The sequence below is a fragment of the Symphalangus syndactylus genome, chromosome 9, assembly GCF_028878055.3.
Source record: "Symphalangus syndactylus isolate Jambi chromosome 9, NHGRI_mSymSyn1-v2.1_pri, whole genome shotgun sequence".
NCBI lineage: Eukaryota > Metazoa > Chordata > Mammalia > Primates > Hylobatidae > Symphalangus > Symphalangus syndactylus.
Genome location: NC_072431.2, coordinates 18,715,763 through 18,740,725, shown reverse-complemented (window position 1 = coordinate 18,740,725; position 24,963 = coordinate 18,715,763). Strand labels below are relative to the sequence as shown.

The 24,963-nt window shown below is 36.1% G+C and overlaps 1 protein-coding gene across 8 annotated transcripts in view; it reads right to left on the bottom strand.

The window, feature by feature from the left end:
* The window catches only part of RALGAPA1 (Ral GTPase activating protein catalytic subunit alpha 1), a 278,214-nt gene that overhangs the window by 24,261 nt on the left and 228,990 nt on the right, over window positions 1–24,963 (bottom strand). For all 8 annotated transcript variants that reach the window (XM_063645883.1, XM_055291510.2, XM_063645884.1 and 5 more), the window contains 2 exons: window positions 10,286–10,444; window positions 8,325–8,452 (listed from right to left, as the gene is read on the bottom strand). In XM_063645883.1, the coding sequence (XP_063501953.1) occupies window positions 8,325–8,452; window positions 10,286–10,444 (287 nt within the window). The remainder of the gene's footprint in view (window positions 1–8,324; window positions 8,453–10,285; window positions 10,445–24,963) is intronic.

Below are 24,963 nucleotides of genomic sequence, written 5' to 3'. Positions count from 1 at the left end.
CCCGTCTCTACTAAAAATACAAAAAATTAGCTGGGCGTGGCGGCACGCGCCTGTAGTCCCAGCGACTCGGAAGGCTGAGGCAGGAGAACTGCTTGAACCCAGGAGGTGGAGCTTGCAGTAAGCTAAGATAGCACCACTGCACTCCAGCCTGGGCAATAGAGCGAGACTCTGTCTCAAAAAAAAAAAAAAAAAAAAAAAGAATCCATGCTAAATCTGAACTTCAAAAATATAGATAATAAATACATCCACTTTGTTCAAATTAGAATAAATTACTAGCCATCTACCATAGGCTAGGCACTGTGCTGGAAGTTAGTGAAACAAGGAGGGTAAGTAAGACTTGCTAATATATACACACACAGTAAGTACTATAACAAAATGTTTTGAGGCAGTGTAAACGAAAGTTTTGCATAGTAAAGGAGGTTTTTTATTTTTTTTTAAAAAAAGGATATTTCGGTCATGAATAATAAGTATGTTAGGTAGAAAAAGTAGAGATGGGCATTATTGGGGTAACAACATGGGCCTGAAAAAGAAGAGCATTCAGGAATAATGAATATGACTTAGCTGGACACATAACGTGCCCTGGGCGTCAGTGTGGTAGGAGATGAGGGTAAAGATGGGGGATGGAGCTGGGGAGGAGTACAGGTATATTTGACAAAACTGCATTGAGAAATATAAGGGTAGGGAGGGTAAGGTAAAAATAATCGCTTCCAGGTCATCAAAAAATTTAGACTTGCTTCAATAAGCAGTTAAGAGCCATCATAAGTCTTTTAGTATACAGATGTTTCTTGACTTACGATGGGCTTACATTCCAAAATACTCATCATAAATTGAAAATGCATTTAACACACCTAACTTACTGAACATTATAACTCATCCGAGTTATAAGGAATATAACCTTATAGCCCACTTTAAATGTTGTTGGAGGCTGGGCATGGTGGCTCACACCTGTAATCCCAGCACTTTGGGAGGCCGAGACGGGCAGATCACGAGGTCAGGAGACCGAGACCACGGTGAAACCCCGTCTCTACTAAAAATACAAAAAATTAGCCAGGCGTGGTGGCGGGCGCCTGTAGTCCCAGCTACTTGGAGAGGCTGAGGCAGGAGAATGGCGTGAACCCTGGAGGCGGAGCTTGCAGTGAGCCGACATTGCGCCACTGCACTCCAGCCTGGGTGACAGAGCGAGACTTCGTCTCAAAAAAAAAAAAAAAAGTTGTTGGAACACTTACATTAGCCTGCAGTTGGGTAAAATTATCTAATGCAAAGCCTATATTTTTTTGAGATGGAGTTTCACTCTTGTCGCCCAGGCTGGAGTGCAATGGTATGATCTCGGCTCAGTGCAACCTCTGCCTCCCAGGTTCAAGCAATTCTCCTGAATTTTGAATCAAAATTCAAAATTCTAACTACGATTTCTACTGAACGGTATATTGCTTTTGTACCATCATAAAGCTGAACCATCCTAAACTAGGGACTGTCTGTACTCAGGTTTGCATTTTAGAAGAATATCCCAAGTGTCGGCTGGGCGCGGTGGCTCACGCTTGTAATCCCAGCACTTTGGAAGGCCGAGGCGGGCGGATCACGAGGTCAGGAGATCAAGACCACAGTGAAACCCCGTGTCTACTAAAAATACAAAAAATTAGCCGGGCGTGGTGGCAGGCGCCTGTAGTCCCAGCTACCTGGAGAGGCTGAGGCAGGAGAATGGCGTGAACCTGGGAGATGGAGCTTGCAGTGAGCCGAGACTGCGCCACTGCACTCCAGCCTGGGCGACAGAGCGAGACTCCGTCTCAAAAAAAAAAAAAAAAAAAAGAAGAATATCCCAAGTGTCAATGTAGATGATAATAATGATAGCATCATTAATGTAGCTACCATTTTCTGAACTCTTGCTACATGACAGATAGGTTACCTAGTGCTTCATGTGGATAATTTTACTTAATCCTTACATCATCCTGAATTTGGTACTATTATCCTCTTTTTACACATTAAATTAAGGATAACCCATACTTATTGATGTTATCTTCTGAGAAAATAATCTACAAGACAGTAGATACATAAAATTATATAGTTTCTCAATAAACTCATTTTCTTCTAACGTGAAATGGCAACAATACTGACAGACCCCCCCCCAAGAGGTTTTATAATGTTTTATTATAACAAAAGGCAACTGCATTAGCAGAACCAATCAATTCCATTCCACTTAGTTTTGGCTTTCCTACTTTGCAACAGGTATTGTACATTTGAGTAGCAGAGCTTGAGGGAGAATAAACTGTAACTAATTGAAGAATAATCACTGACTTCTGGTAATCTCCCTGATCAAGTTAAATAGAAACCCAATTCTGGTATTTAAGAAAAAGTCAAATCTAAACAGATTAGAAGAAATCAAATAATACTAGTTGTGGTAGGAAAGAATATTCTAAATCGAGGAATAAAGTATTTTTTTAAAATGCCATTTAATTATATAATATCTCCCATACTGTATATTTCAGAATATTATACTTCTATAATATGCATATATGTACAAAGCCTTAAGACTATAAATTACAAGAATTATAACAGACATGTTACATTCCATCTACTCAAACCCTACCTTTTGAGGCCCAGATTTTCTAAACACTCTTTCCTGATCTTCTTACTCCAAGGTAATTTCTTCGCCCTTGGAACTCTTATAGCATTTTATCTATAACTCTACCAGGACATTTTCATTTAATCTTCTATTATAATTAGTAATGTACATATTATTCTCTCCTTGTTAAATTATAAGCTTATGATAGGATTACTATCTGATTTGTCTTTGTATCCCTCTCAAAATCTTTACTGTGTAAGTGATCAATAAATATTTTTGAAGGAAGAAAAACTACAATTCTATTTCTTGACTTGTTGATAGTTAAACTGTAATAATTCATTACCTAGTACATTTATGATTTATGTACTTTTCTCAAATTATAATTTGTAATAAGGATAAAAAGAAAAGAAAAACAGGATATGTTGGTTAATTTTATGTAAACTTGGCTGGGTCATGGGACCTAGTTTTCGGTCAAACATCAGTCTAGATGTTACTGTTATATTTTATAATATTAATATAATATATAACATATATTATACTCTTAATTACTGTATAATACTGTTATATTTATACTGTTATAGTTATATTTTAGATTTGATTACCATTTAAATCAATAGACTTTGGGTAAAGCAGATTACCCTCTATAATGTGGGTGGGCCTCATCCAATCAGTTAAATAAGAGAAAACACTGAGGTCCCCTGAGGAAGGAGAGAATTCTGCCTTCAGACTCAGACTGCAACATCAACTCTTCCCTGAGCCTCCTACAGATTTCGAACTTGCCAGCCCCCACAACTACATGAACAAATTCCTTAAAACAAATCTCTTTTCTTTCCCTTTATATATACATCCTATTGGTTCTGTTTCTCTGAGAACCCTCACTACTACAACATGATTATATATTGTAAATTCTGCAAATTTCTATGTATAATAAATCTCACTAAAAAAAGAAACAGTATTTACCTAAAAGTATCATATTTAACATTTGTATATTCAGAAGTCATAGTCAAAATGTCTTTAGGATCAAAAGAAATAACTGCTTTAAAATTTTTATTTAAGGAATAGAATCATGATGGCTGAGGTCATGAAATTAATAATTTGGGATTCTAATTCCCACTGAAAAAATAGAAACAAAAAAACCATGAACACTCTTTCAATAGGTAACTAATAAATGATGGCTAGGATTAAAGCTGAAATACTTCTCTGGTCCAATGGTTACACAGAATCTACTTAGTTTTCCTCCCCAGTGTTGCATTTCAATTCTAATTGCATGATCAAACTAACAAATTGAGCTCCAGACCCCTTCCCCGCCTGAAAAAAAAAGTACCTAGCTGACAAAATCAGAGGTTGTAAGAAAATGCTTTTCTAGTACAAGTAATGTAAGAAACAAGTGAAGTGAAGGAGAGGTTTCAGCTTGAAAGACAGTCATCAATACAGACAGATTACTGTAATTCTGGCTGCTGGCATGATCGATTTGGGTAGCATATGACAATCAATATTGTCCCCATTTAGTGAACAACATTAGATTCATGGTTACAGAAGATGTTCCTAGGATAAAATTTAAACTGTATTTAATGATCATAAATAGCACAATTTATGCTGTGGAATCTTAGTGAGTACTTTTATTGGGCATAAAATAACTGACACAGCAGTACAATTATCCAAATATAATCAAGTTTATTATTTTTTATCCCTTCATTTCTTTTATGAAGAGTAAAGAATTAACTGGTGGTTTCCAAAGCCTACTTGTATCTCAATTTCTGTTGTAATTTATGGTAACTAAATTGTTGACCAATTTTAGAATGCTTGATTTTTTCCTTAATGAGAACTTGATCTGATATTTCAAAAATGTACATCTTAAAATTTAATACATTGTTTCTGAAATAAGTATTTATTTAAAATTAAGACAGATGTACCTGTACTTCAATACCTTAAAATACAAATGTCTAGTTGTAGTTTATTATATGTTCATCTGAAAATCAAGTAATCCACCTGTATGAAGTCATTTCCCCCCAACATTTAGAATATAGAACTTTGTACATTATATATATATATATATATTTGTACTATATATATGTATATGTATGTATGTATTAAGGAGAGATACTATACTATTAGCCTTTGCTGCGTGTATATACATACTACACTAGGTATATATACTACACTCAGGTAGCATGGGAAAACAACTTCCTATAGTTTCTAAACTCAGGATTCCAAGTCAAGAAAAATTTGTTCGATCTACCTGATTTAAAGTATTTACTCTGTGTCCCAGAAGTAATTTTGCTGGTAGAAAACTTCAGATTTTCTGTTTAAATAAAGTATTCATGTTTACTATTTTCATCAATTTTCTCCAATGTGGTATCTATTAACATCTCAGCAAGACTGGCCATTAAAAACATGATGAAGTAGGCCTGAAAAATCCAACCCAATCGATCAACCTACCAATCAACCAAACATAAAAATCCAATTAGGCAATTCCTTGGTGTTGGGTAGACTTGTTTTACATTGACTGTAATCTTTACACATAACAGGATTAATTGTTGCACAAAATAATGTAACTCATTATTATATCTACTAAGTACATCCAAGTTCATCATCTCATTTAATCTTTACAACAATTCTGAGATGGTTCTTAGCATCTTTTTTACAGTTGAAGAAACTGAGGTTCAGAGATTCCGTGACTTGGCCAAGATCACAAGGCAGAGCTTGAGTTAAAAATTAATGCTTTCTAACTGCAAAGCCAGCTTTTATATACCTTTACTGTAATATGAAGTCTGAAATAGAAGACTATGAACAGGGATGTAGAAAAAAAAAAGCCATATTCCCAAAACTCTTGAGTTTGCATTTTAAAACTACTTAGTAAGGAGTGCATCTTAAATGTTGTTGTACCTCATGTCAGAAACTTTGTGCTTGCTCAATAAGTTGAGTTCCTATTTTATGACACAAGATGCAAATAGAGTTTTGCATTACAACCTAATCGATCTCACCACTTTCCAAAAAGACCTAAGACAGTTATTTACACAAGAAAGCACAAACTCTTCCATATCTACCTCTATGCTCCACTTTCAATTGCACCTTTAATGAAATGACAGAGGACACTCTCAGAATGGACATTAGGATACAGTGAACTGTGAAAGAGGCAAAGGTCAGAGAGTAAACATCCTTGATGAAGCTAACAGAGTGGATAAAATTTATGGGTAATAACCTGTATATTCCATGGTAGATTAGCTACTGTTCTAGAGATATTCAGGAGACAACAAACTGAAAAGTATATGCCAATAAACAGATTAAAACTACAAAGCTTTTATGGAAGCAAAGGTTGAGTGTCCCTAAGCTGAAAATTTGAAATCTAAAACGCTCCAAAATCTGACACTTTTGAGCTCTGACATGACACTCAAAGGAAACATTCATTGAAGAATTTCAGATTTCAGGTATTCAGATGAGAAATGTTCAATTAATTGGTAAGTACAATGAAATTTTCCAAAATCCAAAAAAATCTGAAATCTGAAACACTTCTGGTCTCAAGAATTTCAGACAAGGGATATTCAACCTGTATTACAATGAGATAAAAATCAGAATAATAAAAATTTAGAAAAAGTAGACTAGGAAAGTGAGAATTTGTCAGTAAGCATCTTGTTTTGTTTAAAGGAAAAAGATACTGTATCTAGGGAATGAAGCTGTAATTCCTAAAAAAGGCACATGGTATGTGTGGACCTTATAAATGGTAAGCTGTGAGTATGGGTTTCACAAATCAATCTCCTCATAGTTTATTCACATCTGGGGAAAAGACTCAAGATTCCAGGCCCCAAAGGTAAAGGAAATGAAACTGATTGCTGGCTGAGCTCAGCAGGGTTCACAAAAACTCAAGGGTCTTCTTGAATAGTTCCTCCTAATGCTTCAAACAATCAACAGACAATATAGTCTTCAAAACAATCTTCAGAAACAATCAACAGACTGTATAGTCAAAGACAAGTGACTTAGAAATAAACTCACCATGTCCATACTACTCACTGAACTTGCCTACCAAAATTTGTTTTCAATTGATAAATCTCTATTTAGTGGATGCCTCCAAATTATACTTTTGTTAACAATTCAAGGCTCATTTTAGTCATTATCATTTCACTAAAATGACTACTTCAAATATGAGTTTTTAGTTTAAAGTAAGTGAAGATATAAATGCTATGAAAAAGAAATACTACAGAAATGTCATTAAGCTTAATCAATGTAACATACCATGATCCACCTGCAATTCCATTTCACTGTGTCAGAATACATGAGAAATTACAGAGTAATCAGATAGCTTAAGTCAATTTTCATCAAAAGAAGAAAATGTACATGGTAAACTACCAAGTTAAGATAATAAATCTATTTCATGTGGACTGGACCATAAGATATTTTTAAAAACCTTCCTTTAAAGCTTATCATTTACAGTTTATTATATAAAAAAATAAAATGTTTTAAATCATATAGAAAAATTATATGAAAAACAAATTTATTTTAGAAAAGAATATCAGAAAACAATTTAAAATTTAAAACTTTGTGTATGTTGTGTGCCAGGCACTGTTTTAAGAGCTTTACACATATTGACTCATTATTAGTTGTCATAACACCATGAGCTAGATATTATTATCATTCTCATTTTATAGACAAGAAAACTCAGGCTCAAAAAGGTTAAATGATTTTCCCAAGGCTACACAGCTAAGAAAGCATGGCCAGCATTTGAGTGTAGGCAATCTGGCTCTGGAAGTTATGCTCTTAAACATTCCCCATCTTCTCATACCTCCATGTCTCTAATTATGTTGTTCCCTCTGCTTGGAAGGCTCTTAGGCTCATCCACCTGATTAACTCTTACTTGTCCTTCAAAACTGGTTCAATCCTCACTTTTTCAGAAGTGTTTCCTGACAACACCACTCCATCCAGGTGAGCGAGAGACCCCTTGTTACTATATTTCTGGAATACCTGCCCATATCTCTATTAAAACATGTATGCTGAACATAGTATGTTTTCCCAACTAGATTGAATTATTTGCAATGACTGTTTTGATTACTTCTGCAACTCCAGAGTTGCGGAGTACCTGACACATAATAGGACTCTAATTAACCAAAAGATTAGTACTGATTAAAAGTATATAAAAGAGGGCTGGGTGCAGTGGCTCAGGTCTGTAATCCAGCACTTTGGGAGGCTGAGGCGGGCGGATCACCTGAGGTCAGGAGTTCGAGACCAGCCTGGCCAACATGGTAAAACCCCGTCTCTACTAAAAATACAAAAATTAGCTGGGCGTGGTGGTGGAAGCCTGTAATCCCAGCTAATTGGGAAGCTGAGGCAGAAGAATTGCTTGAATCCCAGAGTCGGAGGTTGCAGTGAGCCGAGATTGTGCCATTGCACTCCAGCCTGGGTGACAAAAGTGAGACTCCATCTCAAAAAAAAAAAAAAAAAGCATGTGAAAGAAAATATATCATTCAAATATCATAACTGCTCCAACACTGGGGAGGAACTGAACCATCCATATATCAGTAAACAGGGAATCAGGCTGGGTGCAGTGGCTCACACCTGTAATCTCCGCACTTTAGGAGGCTGACTGAGGTGGGACAATCACTTGAGCCCAGGAGTTTGAGACAAGCCCGGGCAACATAATGATACTCCATTTCTACAAAAAATAATAATTAAAAAAACCCTAGAAAATAAAAGGCTTTAACAATACATAAGAAATATTTACCTTTGTGAGTAGACATACATTAGAGTAGAAACCATTATGTCAAAAAAAGGATACAAGTTTTGATACAATGGAATCAGAGATTTCAGAGCACGGCTTGCATTTATAGCTGTTGCTCTAACCATAATGGGTAGAACCTTTCCATTCACAATAGCACCATCAAAAAGGGGACCAAAGAAGGGAACCTGATTGAGAAATCAGAACATAATTTTACATTCAAATTACAGAGAGATTGTAAATAAGAGCAATCAAGACACTTTGCATCCAAAAGTATTTCTATTGCTTCTTTAGTTCTTCCTTCAGTAAAAATACTATTTGAATTCAATTCTTTTCTGTGATGGGTCACTCATACTACAACAATAAAAAATGTCAAAGGTTTATAGGGTGTCTATTCAAAAGAACTATGTGCTTCATGTAACTAAGTAAATAATTTACACACTTAGCCAATTTTCAAATTTTACTAGTTTCAATTGTATACAAAAAGCCAACACTAGAAGTAAATTTCCTTTCCTCCATTGAGTGAGCAAAAGAAAAATATATACTTACAGGCAAGAAGTTAGTTTTTCATTATTTTTGTGTGACACTAGCTTTACTACAGAACCTAAAACCCTTATTACATAGTTTATTAGAAAAAATATCTATGTTTTGATAATTAAATGTTATTTTTGTGAGGTGACTCACTCACGGTTTCAAAACTTAGAAATTCTGTTTGAATAAGGTTGGCATAAATGGCAGCTGAAGGCAAGGACATAAGCTCTGGATAAGATGGTAAATATTTTAGATTTTGTGGTCACATGTTCTCTCTGTTGTATATTCTTCAAATTTTTTTTTTTTTTTTTTTAAACTCTCTAAGGCTGGGCATGGTGGCTCATGCCTGTAATCACAGCACTTTGGGAGGCCAGATCACCTGAAGTCAAGAGTTCGAGACCAGCCTGACCAAGATGGTGAAAACCTGTCTCTACTAAAAATAGAAAAATTAGCCGGGCATGGCGGCAGGCACCTGTAGTACCAGCTACTCGGGAGGCTGAGACGGAATTGCTTGAACCCAGGAGGCGGAGGTGGCAGTGAGACGAGATTGCGCCACCACACTCCAGCCTGGGCAACAGAGCGAGAGCGAGACTCCGTCTCAAAAAAACCAAAAACCAAAACAAAACCACCACCACCACCACCACCACCAACAACAACAAAATGCCTCTTTAAAAATGTAAAAAAACCCAAAACCAAAACCGAAATATTCTTAGCTTGTGGGTTGTATGAAACCAGGCTATGGGCCACAGTCTGCTGACCTCTGGTTTAGGTGAATCCTGAAGAAATCTAAATTCACACATAAGAAATTCATACATGAGAAACTTAATCCAATTCAAGGAATTCTGAAGATTCATAATCAATTGTCAAACGTAGGTTTTCTAGAAACTGAAGAATTCAGTTTAAAAAAGGGAAGGAACACACCAGAAATACTACCAAACTTTTATTATCCTGGAAGAAAATATTTCTATTCAAAAATAGTGTGTTTGAATTCTATGGTGTATATATAAGACATCCAACTATAGGATAGGTGACTGAACCATTTGGCTTATTTTTTTCAATTTGTAGAATCCTCATTTATTGACATGACTAATAATCATGCAGTCTTCATAAGATATATCAACTAAAAATATAGGAATCATATATTCCTATTCTAAAGTAAATGATTAATTCTTACGGTGATTTTTAGGAAACTGTAATTGTTCTCTTAATAAAAGGTAAGCCCTTTTTGAGCTTGGTACAAAGGAACTTTCACGCTGGTACTACCTAGCCAAATCCCCCATTTGAACACAGTTTCTTGCTATTTACTCTGTTTTAGCTCCTTCTGAACCAGGCTTAGGCAATCCATGTAGCTACCAGGGTCTATGTTACATTTACCCTCAGTTTCACAACTTGATGCCTACTCCAAATTTTATTCTGTAACGTGGAAAGAAACCCATGAACCCCTATAGAACCAAAATCTCTTATTAAAATGGAAGATAAGGAGTTCTTACCTCTGGTTTTTTCATTATCTGAATACTGAACATGTGATTTTTCATTGGATATATTACAATAAGGACATCACCAAATTCTGTGGGAATAATTCCTCTCCTGTAGTCTCTAGTATGCTCTGACCAAACAATGTGCACTTCATCATTTCCCAAATGTCTCAACTGGAAAGACAAGAAAATAATTTATACTGCTTTAAAAGCTCTTTGAGTACAGTCATACAGTCACATACAACATAAAAAGGGGAAAAACGAAATTAAAAAATTGTTAAATTGCACTTGATCAGTTTTACATATGAAACACAAACACTCAAAAACATCAGGAGACACTGCAGAAGACCAGACAATTTCAATTGTCAATAATCAATGGGAAACAGAGAACTTAGATTTAAAAAGATTCACATGTAGCCCAAATACTCTCCTTAACCAGCAACTGCACCAATTCTCCACTAACAGATATTTTAAAGGATTGTTTTAAAAAAAGAAGTACATGACTCATAAATTGGATAATCCCCAACTGAGTAAGAGAAAGTTGATTATGTTTGGTTTAACAAATTTATTTCCAGGTTTTCTTTGCCCATGAAACTCAAAAATTCTTCCAAATAAATGTCTTGAGAACTGTTAGACCCTCAAGACGTTATTTAAATGTTTGTGGTACTTGCTTACAAAGGTGTTTCTGGCAATCAGAGAGAGTTAACATTATGATAATTAAAACTGTAAAAACACAAAACATTCAGAAGTTGGATTTCTAATAAGGTATTAAAAAATGAACTTAATGCCCTTTGGTCTTGAGTTTTCTTCAGAGACTGCTATAGAATAATGCATTTTATTATAAAATTTCATTATACTAGTACATTTATTGATTCTGCCACTGTGAGCATTTGAGTTGACTTTTAGTGCAGATAATAGTTACATGGGATTTCCATTAGTTTCAGATAACTAGACACGTGGCAGGTGAAAAGGTTTAGAAGAGTAAACCTGGGATAACTGTCATCAATATTTACGCTATCAGCTAATATACGGGCAATTTCTATTTCAGAAATATGTCATTTATTTTGGCTTAAGGATGAACATAGGGTAGGAAAAAGAACTTAATATATGATTTAAACAAAGAAAGGAGTTAAGTTCAATTAGTGAAAGCCTCTCTTCTGTCACTCCTTAATCCTGGAGTAACTCCTTATATACATACACAAGTTGAATAATATAAATGTGTGGGACTTGGGCTTTGTGACATTTTTAAAAAGCAAAAAAGATTACACAACTCAGAAAAGCCATGGCTTCATAATTTCATTTTTTAATCAAAATACTTTAAAAATATCCTTCCTATACAGCCATACCCACGTGTCAGCTTCCCTAATAGGTTTATGTTAACTGAATACAAAAGAAATGTGAAATAAATTTAACCAGGAGGGATGATCCAATCTAATTTTGATACATTAATGTCATATGCTGTACATGTTACAATAGCAGCCAGATCTAATACTAAGCTCCAGGCTATACTGAGATTTCCAAATGGCAGATTGTTCTAAGTGATATCAAGTATAATTGAAGTAATAAACGATAGTAAAAGCTGAGCACACTGTCAGGAAGAATTTAGGTATTTACTTTTTAAAATTAAATGAGTTAGGTAAGGAAAGACAAGACAACTGAAATAATGCAGGTCTCAATTTACAGAAAATTCCTTTTATTTATCTGCTACATTAACCCTTGAACTCTTGCCAAAACTATCTATAATTTCTAGTGCCCACTTATCTAAAGAAACGAGAAAAAAGGGCAAGTGTACGTTTATTTTATAACTGAAGCTTGTTCAAATATCTTCTGTATGGTATTAAAAGTCTGTTAAATAAGTTTAATGGAAAAGAACAACATATTTTTGCCAAGCTGTTGTAATGAAGATTTCTGGCACAGAACCATGTACATAACGAAGCCATTCTAAACATGTTCAAACATTTTAAGGGAAAAGCTTCATGAAATCCCTTATCATTTACATTCAAATGCTAAAAAAGTACTTATTTTAGGCTGTCATAATGAGGTATGTTTTTATATCTTTAAAATCTCTTATACAGTAATTAGATACAAATTGAGAAATTGCTAATCATTGCTATGTGTCTTGGGAATTTTTGAAAGACTACTGAAAAAATCAATTTTTAATGGTTAAGCGTTAATAGAAATTTCAGACATACGTATGCTTGACATACTTTATATATTATTTAATATTGATTTGATTTATTCCTTATCTCTATGGACTTACAAGATTGTGTCCTATGGGGCAGGGTGTGGTGGCTCACACTTGCAATCTGAGCACTCTGAGAGGCTGAGGTGGGCGGATCACCTGAGGTCAGGAGTTTTGAGACTAGCCTGGCCAACACGGTGAAACCCTGTGTCTACTAAAAATACAAAAATTAGACAGGTGTGGTGGCATACACCTGTAATCCCAGCTACTCAGGAGGCTGAGGAGGGAGGATTCCTTGAACCTGGGAGGCAGAAGTTGCAGAGAGCTGAGATCATGCCACTGCACTCCAGCCTGTGCGACACAGTAAGACTCCATCTCAAAGAAAAAAAAAAAAGATTGTATAACCAGTAGGTTTTGCTATACTCTAAAACCACCGAAGAAGTTCCTACCTACATGTTTATTGACCCAGATGCTAATTCATTTCTGAAATAGAGCAGAAGACTTCTGTACATGGGATAGGTCTGTTAAAATGGCTGGCAACCAAACTACTCTTCTAAATTTCTTTCAACTGCTACTGAAGTCATTTTGGAACTCCAGGTATATAACATAGGCTACAGATCACTATTATTAATTGAAGAAGACAAAGCAGCTAAATGAAATTCAACATGTGTACAAGTGAAGTCCTCAAATACATTAGAATGTTAATACTGGAAGAGACCTTAAAGTTCTAATTTCCCACCTGATACAGGAGCTTGTGCCACCATATGCCTGATAAGTAGACATCCTGCCTCTGCTTGAATACTTTTAAGGTTGGGGATTTTATGAATTCACAAATCAACCCATTTCTTATTTATTTATTTTGAGATGGAGTTTTGCTCTTGTTGCCCAGGCTGGAGTGCAATGGTGCAATCTTGGCTCACTGCAACCTCCGCCTCCCAGGTTCAAGTGATTCTCTTGCCTCAGCTTCCCAAGTAGCTGGGATTACAGGCACCCACCACCACGCCCAGCTAATTTTTTATTTTTAGTAGAGACGGGGTTTTGCCATGTTGGCCAGGCTGGTCTCGAACTCCTGACCTCAGGTGATCTGCCCACCTCAGCCTCCCAAAGTGCTGGGATTATAGGCATGAGCCACCATGCCTGGCCCCCATTTCATTTTTAAAGAGCTACAATAATTAGAACATCTTAATACTAAGCTAAAAACTGCCTTCCGGATGCTAGCTCTTCCAAAATGAGCCTTACCAAATAAATCCAATCTGTATTCTATATATTTTCTGTTATCTGAAGTCTAATATATATCTCACCTTTCCTTTTCCAGGTTAAAAGTGTTCTTCTTAGCTCCTCTTACAGTTTACAAACATATTCATTATCTTGGGTTATTGTCTCAGTTTACTAATGTTTCTATTAAACTTGTGTATGGAATATAACACAGTATCAACACATGCTCTGGATAATACAGCAAACCCACAGTGGGGCTGTTTCTTCCTTCAGTCTGTTCAATAAATTACTTTCTGCATTTTAAAAATGATAGCTCAAATGGAACTTGTAGTCAGTTCAAGCTTCTAAGCCTTTTTCTTACAAAGTTCTTTTAAGCAGGTACAACTGACTGCTAGAACTAAAGAAGGGATTTCATAATTTTCCCTTGCCAGGTTCAGATTATCTTTAAGCTTATGAAGGTCTATTGTTAGCCTGACTCTGCTATTCATGTGCTGGCTCTCTGTCAGATTTGGGCTATCCTTAAGTTCAAATTCCAGTGTCTTCATTTACATTTTGGACAAAAATGTCAAATGGGACAGGCTTGGTTAAGAGCCTTATAGCAAGTCATCACAGACTTTCCTCCTGGTTAAAAAAATCCACAAAACCCTACATTTATTAAAGGTATTTATCAAGTGCTTACTGCTTACTGTTTGTGACAATTCATTAAATTTCCACAACAACACTATGAAGTAGTAATAATTATTATTATCCCTATTTTTACAGGAGAGGAATTGAAGCTTAAAAGGATGAAGTAACTCGCCTAAGGTCATACAAATAGTAAGTGGCAGAGCCAGGATTCAAACCAAGGCAGGCTGGTTCTAGAACCTATACTGTAACCACCTCCCTATATTGCTTCTTGTTAAATAATTAATTTATGTGCTATGAATACGATTATACAATCACTCATGAATATACTTACCAAACTCTTATTAAGACCACATCTCTTCAACTTGTCCACAACAAGCAACTTAGTTAAATGCTTTATTGCAGTCCATGGTTTTCCCTAATCTAGTAATCCTATTAAAACAAATTAAGTTATTTTGATGTGATTTGTTATGGTGAACTCATGGTGGCTCCTAGTGATCACTACACTTCATTATCTAAGTGCTCACAAACCATCTGTTTAATAATCCTATTTTGCCAGGCACTGACATGAAGCTCATGAATGTTGGTTAATTTCTATAGTCTATGGCCTGCTCCATGTTCTTTTGTGAAAATCAGATGTTCACCCATTGCTACAGACTGAATGTTTGCATCCCACCCACCCCCCAAATTCATATCATGAAATCCTAGCCCCCCGATGTGATGGTATTGGAAGGTAGGGAACTCTGGGAGGTGATTAGGTTATGAGGGCTCCTTTATAAGGGATTAGTGTCCTTACAAAAGAGACCCCAGAGAGCTTACTTGACTCTTCTGCTATTATATATAAGGTTACAATGAGAAGATGGTCATTTGTGAACAAGGGAGTGGTCCCTCATCAGACAATGAATCTGTCAGCATCTTGATCTTAGATTTCTCAGCCCCCAGAACTGTGAGAAATAAACTTCTGTGGTTTATAAGCCATTCAGTCTATGGCATTTTTGTTATATCAGCCTGAATGGACTAAGACATTCATCTTATGGCAATGCACTCATTCTTCATGATTACCAACAGGAATTCCAGAGTCAATTCTAGATTTCCTCAGTGCCATATAATATCATTCATCTGGGGCTGGAGACTAGAACTCTCATAAAGTAATTGTATTACATCTCTCACTAAATCAGCTTATCTTCCTGACTTCTCCATTTCTGTTCAAAGTACCTAACAACTAATTATAATCACTCAGGATTAAAACCTGATAGTCTTTTAGTCTTTTTTGATTACTCTGTTTTCCTTACTACATCTCTAATGAGCTCTTCATTTTTTTAAAAAAGTATATTCCTTTTTTGTACTTTCCTTCCTATTCCTCTACTGCTGTCCTAGATCACGTGCTACTCATCCTACATACCATACATACTAATTCATGAGGTCTTAAAAAGACTTTTTTCTTTTCCTTCCCTCCTCCATATCCACCTTCTTTCATTCATAACCAAATATTGAGAGCCAACCAAACGCTAGCTTTTGCAGATGCAACAATGAATAAAACCAGACATGGTCTCTGCTAGCAAAGCTTTGTGTACAGTGGAGGAGACAGAGTAAAATAACTATATAATAAATAAATAATTTAAAAATACAAATGATGCTCTAAATATACTTTTCTGAATACAAATAACAAAGGACATGGATCTATAACAGCTCTTGAACTAAAAGCTGAAGAACACACAGAAGTTAATTAGGTTAGGCAGTTACTTCAGGAGATAGGGGTATATGTGTAGAAACTGTAACTTAGTATTCTTACTGCCCCAAGTCCCCATTCTTTCCCCCATCTTTCAGGCACTCACACTTAGTAAAACACACTCTATGATATACCCCTCAATCATGTGAGAAAACATGCTTTAATATACCTTCTAATAGTCATACATATTTTCCTACATTCACTTACTGTTTAGATTATTCATTTTTAGCAATCAGGAAAAGTTTCTTGAAAACAACAGGCACAGCACCCAATACTATGCCTTAGCAGCGTGGGCATTCAATAAATACTGGTGACTATTAAAAAGATAATATAACAATACTTACCTTGCATTTTTTTCCTATCATTACCTAGTACATAGCATAAAAATAGAATTATCTGCAGTTGTGGCATTTATTTAAGTATGTCACTTTGATAGAGATAAAGGTGTCTATAGATAGTTCTTTTGATTTGTGGCTATGGTAGCTGTGGTAATTCACTGAACAAACATTTGTTAAATGCTAACAGGCCTGGTACTAGGTGCTGGAGATACAGCAGTAAGCAAAAGAGACAAAATCTTTGTTCTCATGACCTTGATATTCTAGTGGAAGGAGTCAGATAAACATATACAAAAATAAACAAGGTAAACTTACACGCTGATAAATCTATAAAGAAAATAATATAGGGTAATGTGATAAAGTTCCTGAGTAGAAGGGGGCTTATTTAGCTAGGATGGTCTAAAAAGGCCTTTCTGAGAAACTGTCATGTGAGTTTAAGAACAGAACAATTAGAATGAGGAAACCTGATAATGTGGAGAAAAAACATTTCAAACTGAGAGAGTAGTAAGTGTACAGAGCCCTTAAGATGTGAATGAGTTTGACATGTTGGAAGGTTAGAATGACAGTCAGTGAGGCCAGATTATGGTAAATGAAAAGGAAAAAGACAGGAGATGAGATCTAGAGGTAGGCAGGCTGGTGGGGCCAAATCACCAGCCATAGTGAGGAAATAGTAGTGCCATAGTGAGGAATTAGAATTTTATTCCCGGCCGGGCACAGTGGCTCACGCTTGTGATCCCAGCACTTTGGGAGGCTGAGGCAGGCAGATCATGAGGTCAAGAGATCGAGACCATCCTGGCCAACATGGTGAAACCTTGCCTCTACTAAAAGGTGGTGCACGCCTATAGTCTCAGCTACCCGGGAGGCTGAGTCAGGAGAATCGCTTGAACCCAAGAGGTGGAGGTTGCAGTGAACAGAGATTGTGCCATTGCACTCCAGTGCGGCGACATAGTGAGACTCCATCTCAAAAAAAAAAAAAAAAAAGAATTTTATTTCCTATACAATGAGAGGCCTCTGCTATCTCACCCACATAACATTTACTGTGGTGAGATAAACTTGCACTGAACCATTTATATTTTCTTTTTTCTCAATCCTCTATTCTTGTCATTAGGAGTATATATGTAAAAACTGGAGTTAGGGGCAGAGTTTCTTCTATAAGGTTGTTATATTTGGGGCTCAAACAATGAGCATAATTTCACAGCACTTATTAACTATAACCCTAACTTCACTTTTACTAAAATAATAAAAAATTTTTAAAATTATTCCTTAAATTTGTTTTTTGAACAAATTCATTTTCCAGACTATATTTAGCATATAGTTCTTTGGAAAATATCTTATATTTCTGTGTAAAATAAAGAAAAACAGATTTAAAATAAAAAATCAGACCAAGCAGCACCACAAGGTTCATTTATTTGCACAACTATTGTGACTAAATTTCAAGACAGAAAATGAAACACTTTCCATTACACTAATAGTATTTCAGAGGAAATGGACTTAAATAAAGTGCTTCTTTCCCCCTATTTTGGGGGGTCCAGGAAATGAAAGATAGACTAGAGAGTTCAACTAAGTATGTTACAATTATCTCAACTTGATCTTCATCAAACTTCTAAAAGGATGATTCAGCTACCTATGAAGCAGAGTATCAGCAAGTGGCTAGAACAAGGAGACAGGAAATGAGAGAGGCTCCTATGAACACTTTATACCAATGCTTGCAGCACTTTTGATTTTTAGGGGTGAATACACTCAGTTAAGTGGAAATTATTTTTAACCATTTTCCATCAATCTTCCTCAGGAAGAGATAATTTATAGAACAGATTGTTTGGACTGGGGTTATATCAGGATTTTTATATGGTGGTGTAACATTTCTAAGAGAAACTTAGCTAAACTGAATGTTTGGCTAATTTGCTCAAGAACTATAGTCTATGTTGTAAATATTCTGCTGCTACTGTCTTGAGCCTTGAAAAGGCTTCTCTTCACAAGAAATATAAATGCTACATTTAAATAGGTTCAAGGATATTTACTTCTCATTCTGAGAAAATAAAATGTTTGAAAATAATTTACAAATCATATATTTTAAATAAAAAGTCAGAACTAAAATTAGTTTCTATAAAATGGATATAAATGATTTTACCCTACCAAGTTTAAAGCAAAGGACCAGAGTCATAAATAATTCTAGCTTGCCAGAGGCATGGCTATTTCTTTATACTGACTGTCGACTAGCTAATTTAATTAGAGGTATTAAACTCCTTGCTGAGGTCAACAAGCCCTACTTCCTCCAATATTACACATCAACCAGTGCTCATTAATGTGTCTACTGAATGGATTAACACACCTAAAGATATATGTACAAAGGACAGGGGGGACAACCTAATGATATCCAATTGTTCATTTATAATAGGACACATGTTCTAGCCTCAACTTATTACCACTAATGTGGAATTTATTAAATTCAGGAGAAAAAATACCAATACAGAAAGTGATTTTTTATCAAGGACAACTGGTATAAGACAACTGGCTTCTATGATAAAGTTTAAACATTTAACCTATCAAAAATAAAGTGATACTAAAATGAAACTAGAATATAAGCCTGCTACTTAGAAAAATCTTATATACTAGAACTCTGAGGAACAGATTAAGGCAACAGTCATTAAGTATAGGGAAATGGGAAACATCAGTATATAGAGAAATCAATGTTTATAAGGTTTTAAAAAATTTCTATGAAAAGAAAGTTTAGGCTAATTACACTGAATTATGAGATCAAATAAAAATTCCCTTTCTGTTGGACTTAAAAGCTGCTATTGTTTCTTGGAGAATCGCAGTGTCAGGACGTATATGACCACATTGTTCATACATATAGAGCTGAAACATTGCTTTAATTTAGTTTGACACTAACAAAGTGAATTTTACTTAAATTGATTTAAATTACTACTAGAGAAAATAAGACATCTCTCCAAAGAGTATACACAAATGGGCAATAAGCACATGAAAAGATGCTCAATATCATTAGAAGGGAAATACAAGTCAAAACCACAACGAAATATCATTCCACACCTACTACTATGGCTATAATTATTTTTTTAAAACAGAAAATAACAAGTGTTGGCAAAGATGTGGAAAAATTGCAACTCTTAGGCATTGCTGGTGGAAATATAAAATGATGCGGTTGCTGTAGAAAACATCCTGACAACTTCTCAGAAAGCTAAATATACAATTACCATATGATCCCAGCGATTCCACTCCTAGTTATATAGCTAAATTGAAAACAGGGATTCAAATAGATATTTGTATGCCAATGTTCACTGCAACATTGTTTACAAGAACCAAAAGGTGGAAACAACCCAATTTCCAGCCACAGATGAATGGGTAAACAAAATGAGGTATATACTTGCAACGGATTATTATTCAGCTTTAAAAAGGAATGAAGTGGCCGGGCGCGGTGGCTCACGCTTGTAATTCCAGCACTTTGGGAGGCCGAGGCGGGCGGATCACGAGGTCGGGAGATCGAGACCACAGTGAAACCCCATCTCTACTAAAAATACAAAAAATTAGCTGGGCGTGGTGGCGGGCGCCTGTAGTCCCAGCTACTCAGAGAGGCTGAGGCAGGAGAATGGCGTGAACCCGGGAGGCAGAGCTTGCAGTGAGCTGAGATTGCGCCACTGCACTCCAGCCTAGGCGACAAAGCGAGACTCCGTCACAAAAAAAAAAAAAAAAAGGAATGAAGTTCTGAGGTATGCTACAACATGAATGGATCTTGAAAACATGCTAAGTAAAATAGGCACAAAAGGACACATATTTTATGATTCCACTTATTCGAGGTTCCTATAACTGGCAAATTCACAGAGGAAGTGGATTAAAGGTTACCAGGGGTAGTAGAAGGAGGAATGGGGAATTACTGTTTAATGGGTACAAAGTTGCTGTTTGAAAATTTTAAAAAGTTTTGGAACAAAAACAAAAAAACAAAAAACAAGTTCTGGGTCTTCCAGTTTCTGGTGCAGCATATAAAGGTTTGAAGTCACCACTTTGATCTAACAACAAGTAAAATGCCGAACAAACTGAAAATCAACAATTCTTTTTAGCATCATCAGAGACATGAAGTCACAGGAAAAATGCTCCCCTCCCCATTCCTGGTGTCCCACTGGAGAGAGACAGATAATTACAGCTGACTGATGAGATCTAGTGCCAGTGTAGGAAAACCTGAATTGAACTGCTGGCAGCTCAGTGTGGACAAGTCTAAGAGTTAAAAACTCCAGGAGAAACCAGTCTTATGGGGAACTCCCCTACTTTTGTGAGTTTTATTTCCAAGAGCTCTACCAGGTCCTCACAGTGAATAATAGAGAAAAATATCTTCTTGCTTTATGGAGGGGGAGAGGAAAACAATTATTTGAAACACACCAAAACATTCTGTTCTTCTTTAAAAGGCCTGCCCTCAGTAGAAACTATTTTACCAACGCCTAACCTACCTGGGAGAAGAAAAATAGCCAACTCTGGCTCCTTGGAAGGTCATACTGTCCCACCTAAGGGAAGGGACTGAAAAACACTAGTGAAGTTCACAATCCAGGGCGACAGGCTCAGCAAAATACTGAAACCTAATGATGGGACAATGGAGTGCCTCCCCTTCCCCCACACCTTACCACCGTATCACTAAAGGCCTGTTTACCAGAGTTCCTTTTACCGAGCATATGTTCAGATTTCAACAAAAAATTACAAGACAAAAAACATAGTCTAAAGAGACTGAACAAGCATCAGAACAGAATAAGCACCAGAACAGAATAAGCACCAGAGTCAGATGTGGCAGAGATGCTAGAATTATCAGACCAGGAATTTAAAACAACTATGGTTAATATGCTATGGGGCTCTAATGGAAAAAGTAGACAACATGTAAGAACAGATGGACAATGTATGTAGACAGATGGAAATTCTAGGAAAAAATAAGAAAAAATGCTAGAGTTAAAAAAACACTGGAACAGAAATTTTAAAATCTCTTTGATAGGCTCATTCACAGACAAGACACAGCCGAGGAAAGAATCTCTGAGCTTCAGGATATCTCAATAGAAACCTCCAAAACAGAAAAGCAAAGAGAAAAAAGACTTATGTTCAAACAGAATATGCAAAAACTGTGGGACTACCATGAAAGATGTAAATACATGTAATGGGAACACCAAAAGAAGAAGAAAGAGAAAAAGGAACAGAAGCAATATTTGAAGCAATAATAACTGAGAATTTCTCCAACTTAATGTCAGTCATAAACCCAGATCCAGGAAGCTCAGTGAACACCAAGCAGGGTAAATGTCAAAAAACTATACCTAGGTGCATCGTATTTAAACTTGGAAAATCAAGGGGAAAGAAAAATTCTTCAAAGAAGCCAGAGGAAAAAAAATCTTACCTACAGAGTAGCAAAGATAAAAAAATTACTTCTGATGTCTCAGAAATTACATAAGCAAGAAGAGAGTAGAGTGAAATATTTAAAGTATTGAGAGAGGAAAAAAAAATACCACACACCTAGAATTCTGTACCCTGTGAGATTATCCTTCAAAAGTGAAAAAGAAATAAGACTTCCTCAGGCAAACAAAAATTGAGGGAATTTGCAGCCTGTAGACCTACCTTTCAAGAAATGTTAAAACAAGTTCTTCAGAGAGAAGAAAAACATATATGTCATAAACTTGGATCTACATGATAAAAGGAAGAGTATGCAGAATGAATAAGTGAGGGTAAATTAAACTTTTATTTTTCTTAGTCATAATTGGTTTAACAGAATATAGTTTAATAATGGCAGCAATGTATTTGAATATATATGCTCATATTCATATATATATAGGCTTATATATACCTAAAATAAATGAAATGAATGACAGCAATGATACAAAGGATGGAAAGGAGGGATTAGGAATACTTTGTTATTGCAAGCAGTAATATATAAGCAGTACAGTATAATTTTTTTTTGAGACAGGTCTCACTTTGTCACCCAGGCTGGAGTGCAGTGGCGCAATCATAGCCCACTGCAGCCTCAACCTCCCCAAGTCACTGGGACCATGGGGATGCACCATCATGCCTAGCTAACTTTTGTGTTTCTTGTAGAAACAAGGTTTCACCATATTGCCCAGGCTGGTCTTGAACTCCTGGGCTCAACAGATCTGCCAGCCTCTGCCTCCCAAAGTGCTGGGATTATGGGTGTTAGCCACTGCACCCAGCTGGTATAGTGTAATTTGAAAGTGGACTTGTAACTTGGATTAACTACAAATGTATAGTGTAAACTCTATAGCAATCACTAAAAAGTTAAAAAGTTAAAAAAAAGAAGCATAATTGATATGTTAAGAAAGGAGAGAGAAGGGAATCATATAAAATGCTCAATTAAAACCAGAAAAGGCAGAAAAAGTATAAAAGACAAAAACAGGAACAAAGAACAAGGGCAAAAACAGAAAACAGAATACAGCAGACAGAAATGGAAAACAGTAAAGAATACAGCAGATATTAATTCAACTATATTAATAATCGCTTTAAAAATAAGTGTTATAAATAAACCAATTAAAAGAGATTGTCAGAGTGGAGCTAAAAACATATATACTGTCTACAAGAAAGCCACTATAAAGACAAATATAGACTAAAAGTAAAAAGATATACCATACTAACACTAATCAAAAGAAAGCAGGAGTAACTATATTAATTTCAGACAGAACAGACTTCAGAGCAAGAAAGTTATCAGGGATAAAGAGAAGCCTCATATAATAAAGGACTCAATACTACAAGATGACATAGCGATCTGTACATGTAGGTGCCTAACAACAAAGCATCAAAATGCATCAAGCAAAAACTGACAGAACTTCAAACTCACCCCATCTGTACATCACCATCATCAAAGACCAAAGGTAGACAAAACCACAAAGATGGGGAAAAAACAGAGCAGAAAAGCTGAAAATTCTAAAAATCAGAGTGCCTCTCCCCCTCCAAAGGAACGCAGCTCCTCGCCAGCAACGGAACAAAGCTGGACGGAGAATGACTCACAAGTTGAGAGAAGTCTTCAGATGATCAAACTTCTCCGAGCTAAAGGAAAAAGTTCGAACCCATCACAAAGAAGCTAAAAACCTTGAAAAAAGATTAGACAATAGCGAACTAGAATAACGAGTGTAGAGAAGTCCTTAAATGACCTGATGGAGCTGAAAACCATGGCACGAGAACTACGTGACGAATGCGCAAGCTTCAGTAACTGATTCGATCAACTGGAAGGAAGGGTATCAGTGATTGAAGATCAAATGAATGAAATGAAGCAAGAAGAGAAGTTTAGAGAAAAAAGAGTAAAAAGAAATGAACAAGAAATATGGGACTATGTGAAAAGACCAAATCTACGTCTGATTGGTGTATCTGAAAGTGACGGGGAGAACGGAATCAAGTTGGAAAACACTGCAGGATATTATCCAGGAGAACTTCCACAACCTAGCAAGGCAGACCAACATTCAAATTCAGGGTGGGGAACATTACACACTGGGGCCTGTGGTGGGGTCGGGGGAAGGGGGAGGGATGGCACTAGGAGATATACCTAATGTAAATGATGAGTTAATGGGTGCAGCACACTAACATGGCACATGTATACATATGTAACAAAGCTGCATGTTGTGCACATGTACCCTAGAACTTAAAGTATAATAAAAAAAAATAAAACTCAATCATTTAACAACTCTTTTACTTTTTTGAGACGGAGTCTCACTCTGTCACCAGGCTGGAGTGCAGTGGCGCGATCTCAGCTTACTGCAACCTCCACCTCCTGGGTTCAAGTGATTCTCCTGCCTCAGCCTCCCGAGTAGCTGGGACTACAGGCGTGTGCCACCACGCCCAGCTAGTTTTTGTATTTTTAGTAAAGACAGGGTTTCACCATGTTGGCCAGGATGCTCTCAATTTCTTGACCTCATGATCCATCAATCTCTTGACCTCATGTTCTGCCCACCTCGGCCTCCCAAAGTGCTAGGATTACAGGCGTGAGCCATTGCTCCTGGCCAACAACTCTTAAATGGTGCTATCATGCCTAAAATTTGTCTTATTTGCTATGACAAAGGATTATTAAACATCCATTTCAGATTCTTCTTTTAAAATAATTAAGGACCCTTGTGACTATTTTGAGGGAAACAGGCATCTTATTTGACATTTCTACAAAGGTCACAGGAATAAAGTATCAAGTGCCATATAATTACCAAGTTTAATACAGTGAAGTAAAAATATCCTGACAGTTTTCTTTAATAAAAAAGTCATTTTAATAGAAAATAATCTACTTTGTTCCACTTTTAGGTTTGCAATCTAAGATACTATTAATTTTTACAAATAAAACCATGATGAGATATCCTATTAGAATGACTATTATCAAAAAGACAAAATGTAATGGCAAGGATGTGGAAAAAAGGGGACTTTGTTACATAGGTGGTGGGAATTTAAATTAGTACAGGCATTATGGAAAACAGTATGGGGGTTCTTCAAAAAATTAAAAATTAGAACTATCATTATAATCCAGCAATCCCACTACTGGGTATATATCCAGAGAAAATGAAATCAGTATGTCAAAGACATTATCTGCACGCTCACATTCAGTGCAGCCTTATTCACAATAACCAGGATATGGAATCAATCT